This window comes from Acinonyx jubatus, chromosome A1, assembly GCF_027475565.1.
Source record: "Acinonyx jubatus isolate Ajub_Pintada_27869175 chromosome A1, VMU_Ajub_asm_v1.0, whole genome shotgun sequence".
In the NCBI taxonomy this organism is placed as follows: Eukaryota; Metazoa; Chordata; class Mammalia; order Carnivora; family Felidae; genus Acinonyx; species Acinonyx jubatus.
Window position 1 is genome coordinate 168,668,962 of NC_069380.1, and position 14,167 is coordinate 168,683,128.

The 14,167-nt window shown below is 37.8% G+C and overlaps 1 protein-coding gene across 2 annotated transcripts in view; it reads left to right on the top strand.

The window, feature by feature from the left end:
* The window catches only part of CAMK4 (calcium/calmodulin dependent protein kinase IV), a 215,498-nt gene that overhangs the window by 126,509 nt on the left and 74,822 nt on the right, over window positions 1-14,167 (top strand). For both annotated transcript variants that reach the window (XM_053225683.1, XM_015073014.3), the window contains 2 exons: window positions 2,262-2,324; window positions 4,526-4,608. In XM_053225683.1, coding sequence (XP_053081658.1) covers window positions 2,262-2,324; window positions 4,526-4,608 — 146 coding nt within the window. The remainder of the gene's footprint in view (window positions 1-2,261; window positions 2,325-4,525; window positions 4,609-14,167) is intronic.

Below are 14,167 nucleotides of genomic sequence, written 5' to 3' on the forward strand. Positions count from 1 at the left end.
TGAAAATCTCTTTCCTATCTGGCTTAAGACAAGAACATTTGATTCTCGTCTGCTTTTGCATTCCATTTGTGGTTCTGTTTCAAGTACAGATAAAAATCTAGCCTTACTCAGATATGCAACTAGAAAAGAGACAGCCTCACATATGCCCTGAAAGAATCTCAGGGATCTTGAAGGGTCCTCTCATCACAATTGAGAACCATTGATCGGGGGTACACTGGGAAAATAATTATCATTTAAAAATTATTTTTAAAAAGAAATTAGTTCTGAATTCAAAGCAAGTAACTATATCAGAAGATTGCCAGTCCAAGCAATCTGGTGTGTTCTCAGCATTTCTACAGTTCAGATGAATTAATTGTCAAATAGCTAAAATGTAATAAAAATGTTTAAAAACTCATCCCAATATGTAATATATGGGACACAGCATGGTAAAAAAAGAAATTTGCTTAAAATGCATAATTTTATTAGAAAAGCATTTGTTTAATATCAATATATCATGTTAAAAAATTAAAGGATCCCACTGACTTACTTTATATTGATTAGAAATCTGTGAAAACAAGAAGGAAACCTTATATTACATAAACTCTAAATGTATAGTGAGAATAAATTTGAATACTATCAGTCTTTTTTCCCTGTTTTTAAAAAACTTTTATTATTTAAGTACAGTTGACACACAGTGTTACATTAGTCTTGAATAGTAACAGCCTTAAATAAGAAACACTCAAGTTTTTAAAAATTTTTAAAGCATTATGCGATAATGAACATTATATTTATTTTGTAATAATGAGGAAACCTTTATTAACCTGAAGAGAAGATTGTGATAAAAATAATCTGTATCCACTGCATGCCTCTTATATGAGGCACCTAAAATAGGCCAACTCATAGAAGTAGATAATAGAATCGTTACCAGTGGGTGCGTGGAGAGGAGGAGTTGTTCAAGGGGGTACAAAGTTACAGTTATCCAAGATGAGTAAGTTCCAGAGACTGTTGCACAACATAATGCCTACAGTTAAATATACAGTCTTGTGCATTTAAATATTTGTTACGAGGGTAGATCTTATATTAAGTGTTCTTACCACACACACACACACACACACACACACACACACCACAACACAAAAGGACACAGGAAACTTTTAGAGGTTATATTCATTAGTACAAGCATAGAGATATGTCCAAACTCACCAAATTGTATACATTAATTATATGGGGGTTTTTTGGATACCAACTATACCTCAGAGCTGGAAAAAAATAATAAAAAAATAATGAAAATATTCTCTATCCAAATTTTCTTCATAAGCCATCTGCAGAAACTGAAATAGAGCGCACGGCAAGAACTTTTTGGAAGAGATCTGTCATGTCATCTGGCTGTTCTAGAAATGCCTCTCTTTTTTAAAGATCTTTCATTTAATACAAGTAGAGTATTAAAAATGGTCCCTGGTAGGTGGCTCAGTTGGTTAAGCGTCCGACTCCAGCTCAGGTCATGATCTCATAGTTCGTTGGTTCGGGCCCCACATTGGACTCTGTGCTGACAGCCCAGAGCCTCGAGCCTGCTTCAGATTCTGTGTCTCCCTCTCTCTCCTCCCCTCCTCCACTCACAATCTGTCTCACTCTGTCTCTCAAAAATAAATAAATGTAAAAAAAATTTTTTTTAATGGTCACTGGTAGTAGCAGACTCTATTCCCTTTGGCTCTCGCAATTTCAGAGAAAAAGGGAATACATCTTTCTTGATTATTTGAGCAAAATTTCTGGTGAGGGCCCCGACTGGGATGACTTGGATCTGGTGGGTATTTGTGACTCAACCACGGTGACCAGGGAGGAGTACTTTGATTGGTTTGGCTGGATTACGTGCCCACCTGTGTGAGAGAAAGGCAGGTGAAGTGATTGACCACCCAATGGGGTTGGGACAAGGGTTCCTAAGAGAAATGAAGAGGAGGAGGAGACATAGGTTGAGATGAACTTTTTGCCTTAGTGGTGAGAGTAGTGGTGTTTTAAATAGGGCCAAGCAAGAGGTCTGACAAGTTGTGATCCACATTTGTAACTAGTTCTACTTTATGTCTGAAGCAGAGAAGAAAGACATGCAACTGAAAAAAAAAAAAGGTGGAGTAGGAGGAAGGAAGAGACACAAAAAAGCTCAGGAATGAGCCTCTACCAATTTCCTGATTCACCCAGGTGGTTTTTGCTGTTTCTGATTCTCTGCCACAGTTAAGACATTTCTAAGGTGGGAGTTTCTTTCAGTTTCTCTCTTTCATTTTGCCTTCTAGGTGGACAAAAAAATCGTAAGAACTGAGATAGGAGTTCTTCTTCGCCTCTCACATCCAAACATTGTAAGTCATTTTTAATCTTCTATTTCAAAAATTTTCAAAGTTATAGAATGGGGTTTTTCTTCTTTGCTGGCCATGCTATTAATGAGATAGGGATTCTTCCACCACCATTAGGCAGCGTGGCCTACCCCTTGTCCTCATCTGATCACATTTTTTAATTCAGAAGCTGAATAAATCTTAAAAATAATACCCCTCAAAAGAGTCTCAAAATGGACAGATCAGCAATACATGCCATCTTTGTTTTCATGCATGAAAGGGTAACTAAAAATTGAAGTTTTGTTTCACTCTAAGAAAACACTGGCTTCTTCCTTTTGTGTGCCTATCTTATTAATATGCCATTGCTGAAAAAGCCTGTGAAGAAAATGCATTGCTTTCCAAAGTCATTTCAGTCTCCTTTGAGAGAGGATCTACTTCAGAAACAATGTGAAGATTCAAATAAATGATGTACTTCAATGGGGAAAATAACATGTCCTCAGAAGCTCTGCTCTAGGCTATGTCCAGACAAAGGTGCTGAGGGAAAGGTCTGGCAAAAAGCTTTCTTGAGCCAATGAAGTGAAAAGAACAAAATCATTTTCCAGGCCATAACTTGAACTGAGCCAACTACTTAAAGACAATATTTTACTCATTTCTTGAAAAAGTTATGGTGTCTAGGAGGATGACCTACAATGCTTAGTTAGGCTCCAAGCAAAGTGCTTAAAACTTAACGTATGGGTTAGCAATGCAGTCAGTTATAAGTAACAGAAAACTTGAATATGGTAGTGTAAACATGTATTTTCTTATGTTATAATCAGAAGGCAGGCAGTTGCTGGCATTGGTTCAGCTCCTCAGTGATGCTATTCAGGACCCAGACATCTTCCACCCTCACGCTGTTCCTTCATTGTCCTAAATGGCTGCTCCACAGTTTTCACAGGTCTTCAGGCCTATACTCAAGACAAAAAGAACTGGAGATGTCTGGGTGGCTAGTCAGTTAAGCATCCAACTCTTGATTTCAGCTCAGGTCATGATCTCACAGTTCGTGAGATAGAGCCCTGGGTAGGGCTCTGCACTGACAGCATGGAGCCTGCTTGGGATTCTCTGTCTGCTTCTCTCTCTGCTCCTCCCCTGCTCTCTTTCTATCTCTCTCTCAAAACAAATAATCTCTAAAAGAAAGAAAGAAAGAAAGAAAGAAAGAAAGAAAGAAAGAAAGAAAGAAAGAAAGAAAGAAAGAAAGAAAGAATTGAAAAGGCTTCGCCAGCAGAATATGATGAGAAGAGTAGAGGCTTTTTCAAAATTTCTAGCTGCATCAGAATTCTCTTCAGATTTTATTGGCCAAAGCTGGCCACAAGATCATCCCTTTCCAGTTCCACAAGATCATGGAACTGGAAAATTGGGGCAGGATTATCCTAGGTGGCTTAGACCAATCATGATCCATAATTTGAAGCTAGGCATCTTGCTTCTCTATACAAAATCTGCTTGCAATAAAGTAGGGGGAGAAGAGCTTTGGGTAAGCAATTAACAAAATTTGCCACATACAGTCACAACTTTTATATTATCCATCTTTTTCTTTCAACAACAAGTCAATGTAGAATTTTCCTCAAATGTGTATGAGTCCTGGTCACTAGATTCTCTGATATATGGAGGAAAATATCCAAAATTGGGTGAGTTATCTGAGTGTGATGCGAGTCTTGTTATAGTCAGTCAAATCACTGCCATCACTACTTTTCTGAGGATCCCTTCATCCACCAGCAACATTTTAGCTGTTGAGAGGTATCCTTTCCATATGGACAGACTTTAACCTGGTCCTGTTCTGCCTCAGACCCCTAATTCCAAGTTCCCTTCCAGGAGAAAGAGGCATTTACATCACTAGCAACCATGATGCTTTCAAATGTTTCAAGAAGCTTTGTTTGCTTTCGTTTTTTAATTCCAGAGCATTTCAGAAATTTTGATGTTTTGGCAAAATTTAGGAAGTGTTTCTAGGGCAGTTGTCTTTGAATTGTCAAAAAGAAAAATATAAAAACTCAAAAGGACCTTTAAAGAAATGAGGTAGTAACTGGTCAAAACAACCAGAGAGTGAAAAATGGCTACTGTTACCAGAATGCGGAAATTTTATTGATGATGATCCAATATATTGCTATTACAGAGAGTGTTGTTTTAGTCAGTGTTAGCTCTTTCCTAGAAGGATGAAAATAAGGAATTTCTGATGTATTTTTAATATCTTTCCCCAGATAAAACTTAAAGAGATATTTGAAACCCCAACAGAAATCAGTCTGGTCCTAGAACTCGTCACAGGAGGAGAACTGTTTGACAGGTAAGATGGTCTTAGAAATCTAACTCAAGAAGAGTTTTGTTTCCAGGCACCAAAAAAGTATCAAAGGGAAATTTCTTCTGATGATTTTCATAATGACACATCGTACAACTTGATAAAGTCTACCGAAATATATCTTCAGAGGAGTATAGAATGGAAGGAGAGTGTTATTTAATATGATGTGGGTGTGTGAAAATTGGGGATGCTTAGTAAGTGAAAAATGAAACACCGTAATATCCATTTACTCTTGCAAACATTTACTTTCCCATTAAAAACAGAATTTCTAAAGACATACTAGATTTAAACTAAATAGTAACATTCATGAGAATGTTTCATGAAAAAATATTTGATGAAAATTATAGAAAGTTAAATATGTAATAGTATTCTCTGTTATGATCCAAAAGCTTATAAAAATCAATACACTTCAAATGATTTTTTTTAAGGCCTTGTTTCTCTATTAGGCTGTGTAGTGTTCCAAGAGGCAGAGTAAAACCTACGCTGTTATGTCCAGTTATAGCCAATTTCAGTTGTCTGGTCATCTGTTCATCACTCGAGGCAGAGGTTTGAGGATGCCAAGGAATATGCCTAAAAACCTGGTGGAGCATAATATAGGCAAACAATATGTACAAGAGACACAACCTTTAAGTTTCCGTGCCTTTCGCACCTTCCCCATTTTTCTGGGACAGTTCCCTATTTACCTAGATGGGCTCTTAGGAGCCCTATGCTGTGCTCTTTTGGGTAGTCAAAAGAGAATGGAATTGGAAGAAGACAAAGTGACTAAGTAGGCATATATGAGGAAGAGTTAGAAGCTGGGTACTAATACAAAGTTCCTGTTGGTTAAGAATGCATTAAGAGGGGCGCCTGGGTGGCGCAGTCGGTTAAGCGTCCGACTTCAGCCAGGTCACGATCTCGCGGTCCGGGAGTTCGAGCCCCGCGTCGGGCTCTGGGCTGATGGCTCAGAGCCTGGAGCCTGTTTCTGATTCTGTGTCTCCCTCTCTCTCTGCCCCTCCCCCGTTCATGCTCTGTCTCTCTCTGTCCCAAAAAAAATAAATAAACGTTGAAAAAAAAATTAAAAAAAAAAAAAGAATGCATTAAGAGAGAAGTGGGCTGCAAAGAGAAGACAGGAGAAAGATTGAGGGAACTACTGATAAAGCATGAGTGCCTGGCGCATCGTAAAATCCTCAGTGTTTGCTGAATGAATGAGCAACCACTATAATGAATAGACTGTAAGGAGAAAGAGATCTGAAGGGGATAGGGTTAGAAGGTGTCAGAAGAGGAGCACTCCTACCTTTCCTCCCCACCCAGACTCTACCTAGTTTAATTTGATGCCTGCATGAAGCTTCCAAAGATATTCATGTTCATTTTCAAAGGTTCTGTCTGTTTTTAATGTTACCTAGTGCAGATTTGGGTCTTCAGATAGGAAGGAGTAAAATGGTCCAGTTTGATTGGAGCTACATGTGTATCTTCAATAGATAAATAATTTTGTTTATATATACATTGAAATGTTCTTGGAACAAGTTATGTGGTTTATCAGACTTTAAAAATTGTATATTTTGGGGTACCTGATGGATCAGTCAGTTGAGCATCCAGCTTTGCCTCAGGTCATGATCTCGCGATTCGTGAGTTCGAGCTCCTATGTCAGGGCTCTCTGCTGTCAGCACAGAGTCTGCTTGAAATCCTCTGTCCCCCTCTCTCTGCCCCTCCCTGACACATGCGCGCTCTCTCTCTCTCTCTCTCTCTCTCTCTCTCTCTCCAAAGTAAATGAATATTAAAAAGAAAATTTTAACATTTTAACTAAAGACATATACTTCTTGTGGCATTTGGGTTCATGTCTAGATCTTGACTTAAAAGACAAATAGCTAACTAAGAGTGATTTACTTAACCTCTCTGAAACTCAGAACAAATTTGAAGTGATTCTGTGTTGCTAAGGAAGCTGAGACACTGATCCACTGTAAGAATAAAGACCATCATGTTTCCTTATGGTTAGTGAAGACTCTTCTAGACTGATTAACTTGAATGTTACCAGAATTTGCCAGAAATGGCTTCTTTTTTAACACCTCTATAGCTAACTCTTTCATGGACGTATTTCTTCTTTAGGCACATTAATAGAGTCAATTTATAGTTCAATTCTGCTGCCTTTGGAGTAAGAAGGTCTCTCTAAGGAGAACTAACATATCATCTGCTAATTATAGTCTATCAGGGAGAAATGCCATGTTCTTTAACTGTAAATAACTACAGGACAGGAATGGCACACTAAAGCCATCATCTACCAATAGCACTTACTATTTACCTTCTTTCCTCTATTTGTTCAAACTATTTTGGAATTAAGTCTTTCTGTCCCTCTCCAACCTTTCATGAAAAGATTTTGTTCTCTCATCTTGTAGTAGTCTAGTTGATTTGATGAGACAGAGTTAATTCAGCTCTAGATAAAAATGAAAAACTAACTACTGTTGAGAAATTTCATTTACAGAGGTAAATGGATGAAATATTCAGATTTAGCAGAAGACATCTAAAGAATGGCAGACAGCCAGTAAAGCACTCAATCACTTAAAAACTCTTAGTGGTCTTAGATCCCAGACTTTTTCCCCCCTTGAATGTTGTTGTCCACATATCTATTGCCATATCTGAGATGAACTTGGTTTCTCCATTAGATTACTTAATTCTACAGTTATCTTTAAAATTGTATCAAGTTGAAAATATACCCTGTGTTATTATCCATGTATTTCTTTCTTTCTTGAGAGTTAAAAATCATAATACTGTTTTGTTTTGTTTTTTCCTGTACTTCACTCAGAACCAAATTCATTTAATTGCAATGATCAAAATTCATTCCTGGTCTAATGATGATGTTAATAGTTTCTAATGAATTAACTAATGGAACAATTGATGAAGAGATGATTGTGTTAGCCCATTAGAGCCAAAATGTTTGTATTTTAGTAGCAAAAAAATCTATTCCATGGTGCTTCTAAAAAACTAAACATAGTAAAAATTTGAGTGGAATCTGCTGTTGCATGTAGAATATAAATAGTAAAGTGCACAGGACAATTGATTAAAAATTTTGGAATCAAGTCAGTGATTTTTTTTGTGTACAAGAAAATCCCCCCAGAAAGCCCTTTACAAAATTGAGACATGATGGGAAAAAGAAAGCTCCAGAGGTTTTCTGCTTCATCTTTCTCAATCTAGTCATCTTCTTAGAAATTCACTGCATTTTTTAAATTGACAAAGTGTGAGATTGTTTGCTTTAAGAGTAAATTTTCCTTTTTTTTTTTTTTTCAGAGAATGATTGTATTTTAAAGCAGCCAAGTTAGAAGTATACTTACAGTCTTCTAATTATATTTTTGAAGAAGTATTTTTTTCCTGATTTTTGTCTAACTCCAGTATCAGAATATGTTATGGATTTTTAAATTGTCTCGCTTTTTCTGTTTTCTCCTTGGGTTTTTGCTTGCCTGATTATACTTGCTTAGATGCCAAACATTACATATAAAACATTTTGGAATATGAGGCTTTAAATGCTGTAACCTTCCAAAAAAGCAGATTTTCTTTTGCGGGCAGTTAAGGTAAGGAGCAGATCACTTTAATTCAATCAGGTATTTGATTGATTCAAAGTGGAGCTTCCTGAAGGGAGATCTAGTTCTTATCAACTCCTACTCATAGGGTTTTGATCTTTAAGGGTTCCAATTTAAGCCAGGAGTTGTTCCAAGCCCTTTTTCTTGACACACCCTAAATGCCAGCTTCTGTTCCTTCCATCTTGTGAGATGGACAGAAGCTTTGTTCATCTTTTCAGCCTGTTAGCTACTGATATCGAAGCAGTAAATGCCTTTAAAGGGAAAGCGGAGGCATCAGATGTTAAGTTTGCTTTGCTGGGTTTTTTCTTCCCTCCTGGACCTTGGCTCCTAAATCCTTCACTTTCTTGGTAACTCTGGTGTCTTCAAATATATTTAAAAAAAAATTATTTGGCTTGTTTTCATTGTTCTTGCCTGGAGGCTTGTTTACCCCACTGTTGCTGAGAACAAAAAATCAATATATTTGGTTTTAAAATTCCTTTCCCAGACGCTCATGTGTTCTCCTCTTTTATATCAAGGTAAGGAGGATGAAAAAGCATTGTCCCCACTTTACAGATGTGGCAACTGAGGATGAGTAAAGGTAAATGATTTTCCCAAATTAGGCATCCAGACTATGTTCTGGTCCAGCTCTGCTTTCTCATATGGCCCCACTGTCTTTCTTATTAAATCCAGTTAGTTCCTTTCGAATCATTTCCCAGAGAGCAAACTCATGTTTATTCTATTTATGGAGAATCCATGATGTATTGGTTGGTTCTATGCAAAGCTATATATGTATTTAACCCACTCAATCTCTCTTCAAGTGTTTTGAGGTATTATTCTAATTTTTTCAAGAGAATAAACTGAAGAAACTAAGCCATAAAGCCAAGCTTGAAACTCCTATCTATTTGACTGCAAACTTTTTTTTAAGTTCTCCAAACTGAAAATATTCTTTTTAAAAACTGCAAGTGGTCAGTAAGCAAGAGAAGTAGTAGTTATGTTTGGGAACTATGCATTGACCCTTTTAATCACCTGACAGAGTCCTAGTATATCAGCCCCAACAGTCATCTCCACTTGAATATTTCAGGGTTCTTAGTGTTGGCAGAAATGGAATTTTAAGGACATGGTCATTAGAAAAATTTCTAGAAATAGAACTTAGGGTTTTCCTTGCCCAGTCTCCACAGAGTTGTACCATGGTTGGTATTGTGGTTAAACCAAACTCAGATTATGTCTGAATTTATAAAGACTGTCGTGTCAAAAATTGATCATTGTTATTAAAGTGAAAAATCCATAAGATCTGTCTGAAAAGGATAATTAGTTACTATATCGAGTGCCTGTTGGTGTCCTGGAAGTGGTTGGGCATTTTACTAGTGTGATCTCATTTAATCCTCATGGCAACACATGTACAAGGTAGGCCTTGATGTATACATTTTATTGACCAGATAACTGAGGATTAGAGAGGTCTATTAACTACGGTTAGGTCACTCAGCTTATACTGGGTCTACAACAATAATTTAATGAGATTGGAATCAAGTATGTCAGATTCCAAAGCATATGACTATTCTAGCATGTCATGCTGCTGCTATGTAAGCAAATGCAAACACTCTTAGTACTTAAAAATAGAACTTCAAAATAGTAATGTAATATTGTGTCTTACTTCAGTGGGGGCTTAACTTAAATATTAATATGTATATATTCAACCATGGATATTTAAAAATTTTTTCAATTAAAATTTTTTTTAATGTTTTATTTTTGAGAGAGAGAGGGAGAGAGAGAGAGAGAGTAAGCAGAGGAGGGGCAGAGAGAGAGGGAGACACAGAATCCCAAGCAGACTTCAGGCTCTGAGCTGTCAGCACAGAGTCCTGTGGGGGCTTCGAACTTGCGAACCAGGAGATCATGACCTGAGCCGAAGCCGGAGGCTTAACTGACTGAGCCACCCAGGTGCTTCCAACCATGGATATTTTAAATACATCTTCTCTTTAAGCAGTTTTATCTGGCTATATGTGAAGAAAACATATACTTTGATTTGGACCAGATTTATAGTCTTTCTAGCAGCTGGGCTATAAAGGGAAGGATAAAGGTGAGGTAGTAGTAGGAGACACAGGATAAATGGAGGTTTATTTATTATTTTAAGCTGGCACACTGGGAACACATTTATTTGCTGATAGGAAGGAACCCACAAGCTGGAGAGGTAGGAAACATCTATGTGAGAGGGACTTATATATGGAACAACATGCCGGGGGGAATACGGGGAATAAGATCTGGAGGCAGATAAAAGGATTTGTTTATAGTAGAAAAAGTTTCTTCTGAAGCAGATTCAAGAGGCAGAAGACTCAAAGAACCTGGAGTAGTCACAACAATGTTGCAAAAGAAGAACACAGTTAGAGGATTTACTGTTGGGGCTGGAATATAATTCTGCTCTACTTACAAACTAGTAAATTAGCCTGTTATACCTTCATGGGTGTTGGAAAAAGATATGAGACTCCTGGGTCGGAGACAAAGGACTTTTCTACTCACAGCACATCATGGGCATCAGCAAGTTTTTGTCATTTCCCTTCACCCTGCAAATTCCACAGGGGCAGCACTGCAGGCATGGGTGGATGCCTGCATATGGCGTGTGCTGTGTTCCAGGAGAGAAAATAACTTAACTGTACATGAACTGGCAAATAAGCAAACAAAATGTGCAATACTGTTCATCAATGAATAAGAGTGTTCCTTCAATACATGCTACAACATACATGGGCCTCAAAAACATTATGCTAAGTAAAACAAACAAACACACAGGAAAGACTGCGTATTGTATGTCTCCATTTATACGGAATTTCCAGAAGGGTCACATCAATAGAGACCAAAAGCAAAGCTGTGGTTGCCTAGGGCTGGGAATAGGAATGTGTTGGGGGAAGGGAGGGTAGTTTAAGTAGTTCAGACTTGATAAGCTCTATTTTAACAGTATTGTAGAAAAGAAATTTATCTCCTAACAATGGCTGGGAGACAGTGGACTAGGGCACTTGAAGGAAATGAAGTTTGTTAGCGGGAACGTGAGAACAGACTAAGGCAAAAATAAGGATTTTTTATTTTTATTTTTAAAATTTATTTATTTATTTTTTAAATATGAAATTTACTGTCAAATTGGTTTCCATACAACACCCAGTGCTCATCCCAAAAGGGGCTCTCCTCAATACCCACCACCCACCCTCCCCTCCCTCTCACCCACATCAACCCTCAGTTTGTTCTCAGTTTTTAAGAGTCTCTTATGGTTTGGCTCTCTCCCTCTCTAACCTCTTTTTTTTTTCTTCCCCTCCCCCATGGACTTCTGTTAAGTTTCTCAGGATCCAAATAGAAGTGAAAACATATGGTATCTGTATTTCTCTGTATGACTTATTTCACTTAGCATAACACTCTCCAGTTCCATCCACATGGCTACAAAAGGCCATATTTCATTCTTACTCATTGCCAAGCAGTACTCCATTGTGTATATAAACCACAATTTCTTTATCCATTCATCAGTTGATGGACATTTAGGCTCTTTCCATAATTTGGCTATTGTTGAGAGTGCTGCTATAAACACTGGGGTACAAGTGCCCCTATGCATCAGTGCTCATATATCCCTTGGATAAATTCCTGCAGTGCTATTGCTGGGTCATAGGGTAGATCTATTTTTAATTTTTTGAGGAACCTCCACACTGTTTTCCAGAGTGGCTGCACCAGTTTTCATTCACACCAGTGCAAGAGGGTTCCTGTTTCTCCACATCCTCGCCAGCATCTACAGTCTCCTGATTTGTTCATTTTAGCCACTCTGACTGGTGTGAGGTGATATCTGAGTATGGTTTTGATTTCTACTTCCCTGATGAGGAGTGACGTTGAGCATCTTTTCATGTGCCTGTTGGCCATCTGGATGTCTTCTTTAGAGGAGTGTCTATTCATGTTTTCTGCCCATTTCTTCACTGGGTTATTTGTTTTTCGGGTGTGGAGTTTGGTGAGCTCTTTATAGATTTTGGATACTAGCCCTTTGTCTGATATGTCATTTGCAGATATCTTTTCCCATTCCGTTGGTTGCCTTTTAGTTTTGTTGATTGTTTCCTTTGCAGTGCAGAAGCTTTTTATCTTCATAAGGTCCCAGTAGTTCATTTTTGCTTTTAATTCCCTTGCCTTTGGGGATGTGTTAAGGAAGAAATTGCTGCAGATGAGGTCAGAGAGGCTTTTTTCCTGCTTTCTCCTCTAGGGTTTTGATGATTTCCTGTATCACATTCAGGTCCTTTATCCATTTTGAGTTTGTTTTTGTGAATGGTGTAAGAAAGTAGTCTAGATTCATCCTTTTGCATGTTGCTGTCCAGTTCTCCCAGCACCATTTGTTAAAGAGACTGTCTTTTTTCCATTGGATATTCTTTCCTGCTTTGTCAAAGATTAGTTGGCCATACGTTTGTGGGTCTAGTTCTGGGGTTTCTATTCTATTCCATTGGTCTATGTGTCTGTTTTTGTGCCAATACCATGCTGTCTTGATGATGACAGCTTTGTAGTAGAGGCTAAAGTCTGGGATTGTGATGCCTCCTGCTTTGGTCTTCTTCTTCAAAATTACTTTGGCTATTCGGGGCCCTTTGTGGTTCCATATGCATTTTAGGATTGCTTGTTCTAGCTTTGAGAAGAATGCTGGTGCAATTTTGATTGGGATTGCATTGAATGTGTAGATAGCTTTGGGTAGTACTGACATTTTGACAATATTTATTCTTCCAATCCATGAGCACTGAATGTTTTGCCATTTCTTCATATCTTCTTCAAGTTCCTTCATCAGCTTTCTATAGTTTTCAGCATACAGATCTTTTACATCTTTGGTTAGGTTTATTCCTAGATATTTTATGCTTCTTGGTGCAATTGTGAATGGGATCAGTTTCTCTATTTGTCTTTCTGTTGTTTCATTGTTAGTGTATAAGAATGCAACTGATTTCTCTACATTGATTTTGTATCCTGCAACTTTGCTGAATTCATGTATCAGTTCTAGCAGACTTTTGGTGGAGTCTGTCGGGTTTTCCATGTGTAATATCATGTCACCTGCAAAAAGTGAAAGCTTAACTTTATCTTTGCCAATTTTGATGCCTTTGATTTCCTTTTGTTGTCTGATTGCTGATGCTAGAACTTCCAACACTATGTTAAACAACAGCGGTGAGAGTGGGCATCCCTGTCGTGTTCCTGATCTCAGGGAGAAAGCTCTCAGGTTTTCCCCATTGAGGATGGTATTAGCTGTGGGCTTTTCATAAATGGCCTTTATGATCTTTAAGTATGTTCCTTCTATCCCGACTTTCTCGAGGGTTTTTATTAAGAAAGGATGCTGAATTTTGTCACATGCTTTTTCTGCATCGATTGACAGGATTATATGGTTCTTATCTTTCCTTTTATTAATGTGATATATCACATTGATTGATTTGCGAATGTTGAACCAGCCCTGCAGCCCAGGAATGAATCCCACTTGATCATGGTGTATAATTCTTTTTATATGCTGTTGAATTCGATTTGCTAGTATCTTATTGAGAATTTTTGCATCCATATTCATCAGGGATATTGGCCTGTAGTTCTCTTTTTTACTGGGTCTCTGTCTGGTTTAGGAATCAAAGTAATACTGGCTTCATAGAATGAGTCTGGAAGTTTTCCTTCCTTTCTATTTTTTTGGAACAGCTTGTGAAGGATAGGTATTATCTCTGCCTTAAGTGTCTGGTAGAATTCCCCTGGGAAGCCATCTGGTCCTGGACTCTTAGTTGTTGGGAGATTTTTGATAACTGATTCAATTTCTTTGCTGGTTATGGGTCTGTTCAAGTTTTCTGTTTCTTCCTGTTTGAGTTTTGGAAGTGTGTGGGTGCTTAGGAATTTGTCCATTTCTTCCACGTTGTCCAGTTTGTTGGCATATAATTTTTCATAGTATTCCCTGATAATTCCTTGTATTTCTGAGGGATTGGTTGTAATAATTCCATTTTCATTCATGATTTTATCTATTTGGGTCATCTCCCTTTTCTTTTTGAGAAGCCTGGCTAGAGGTT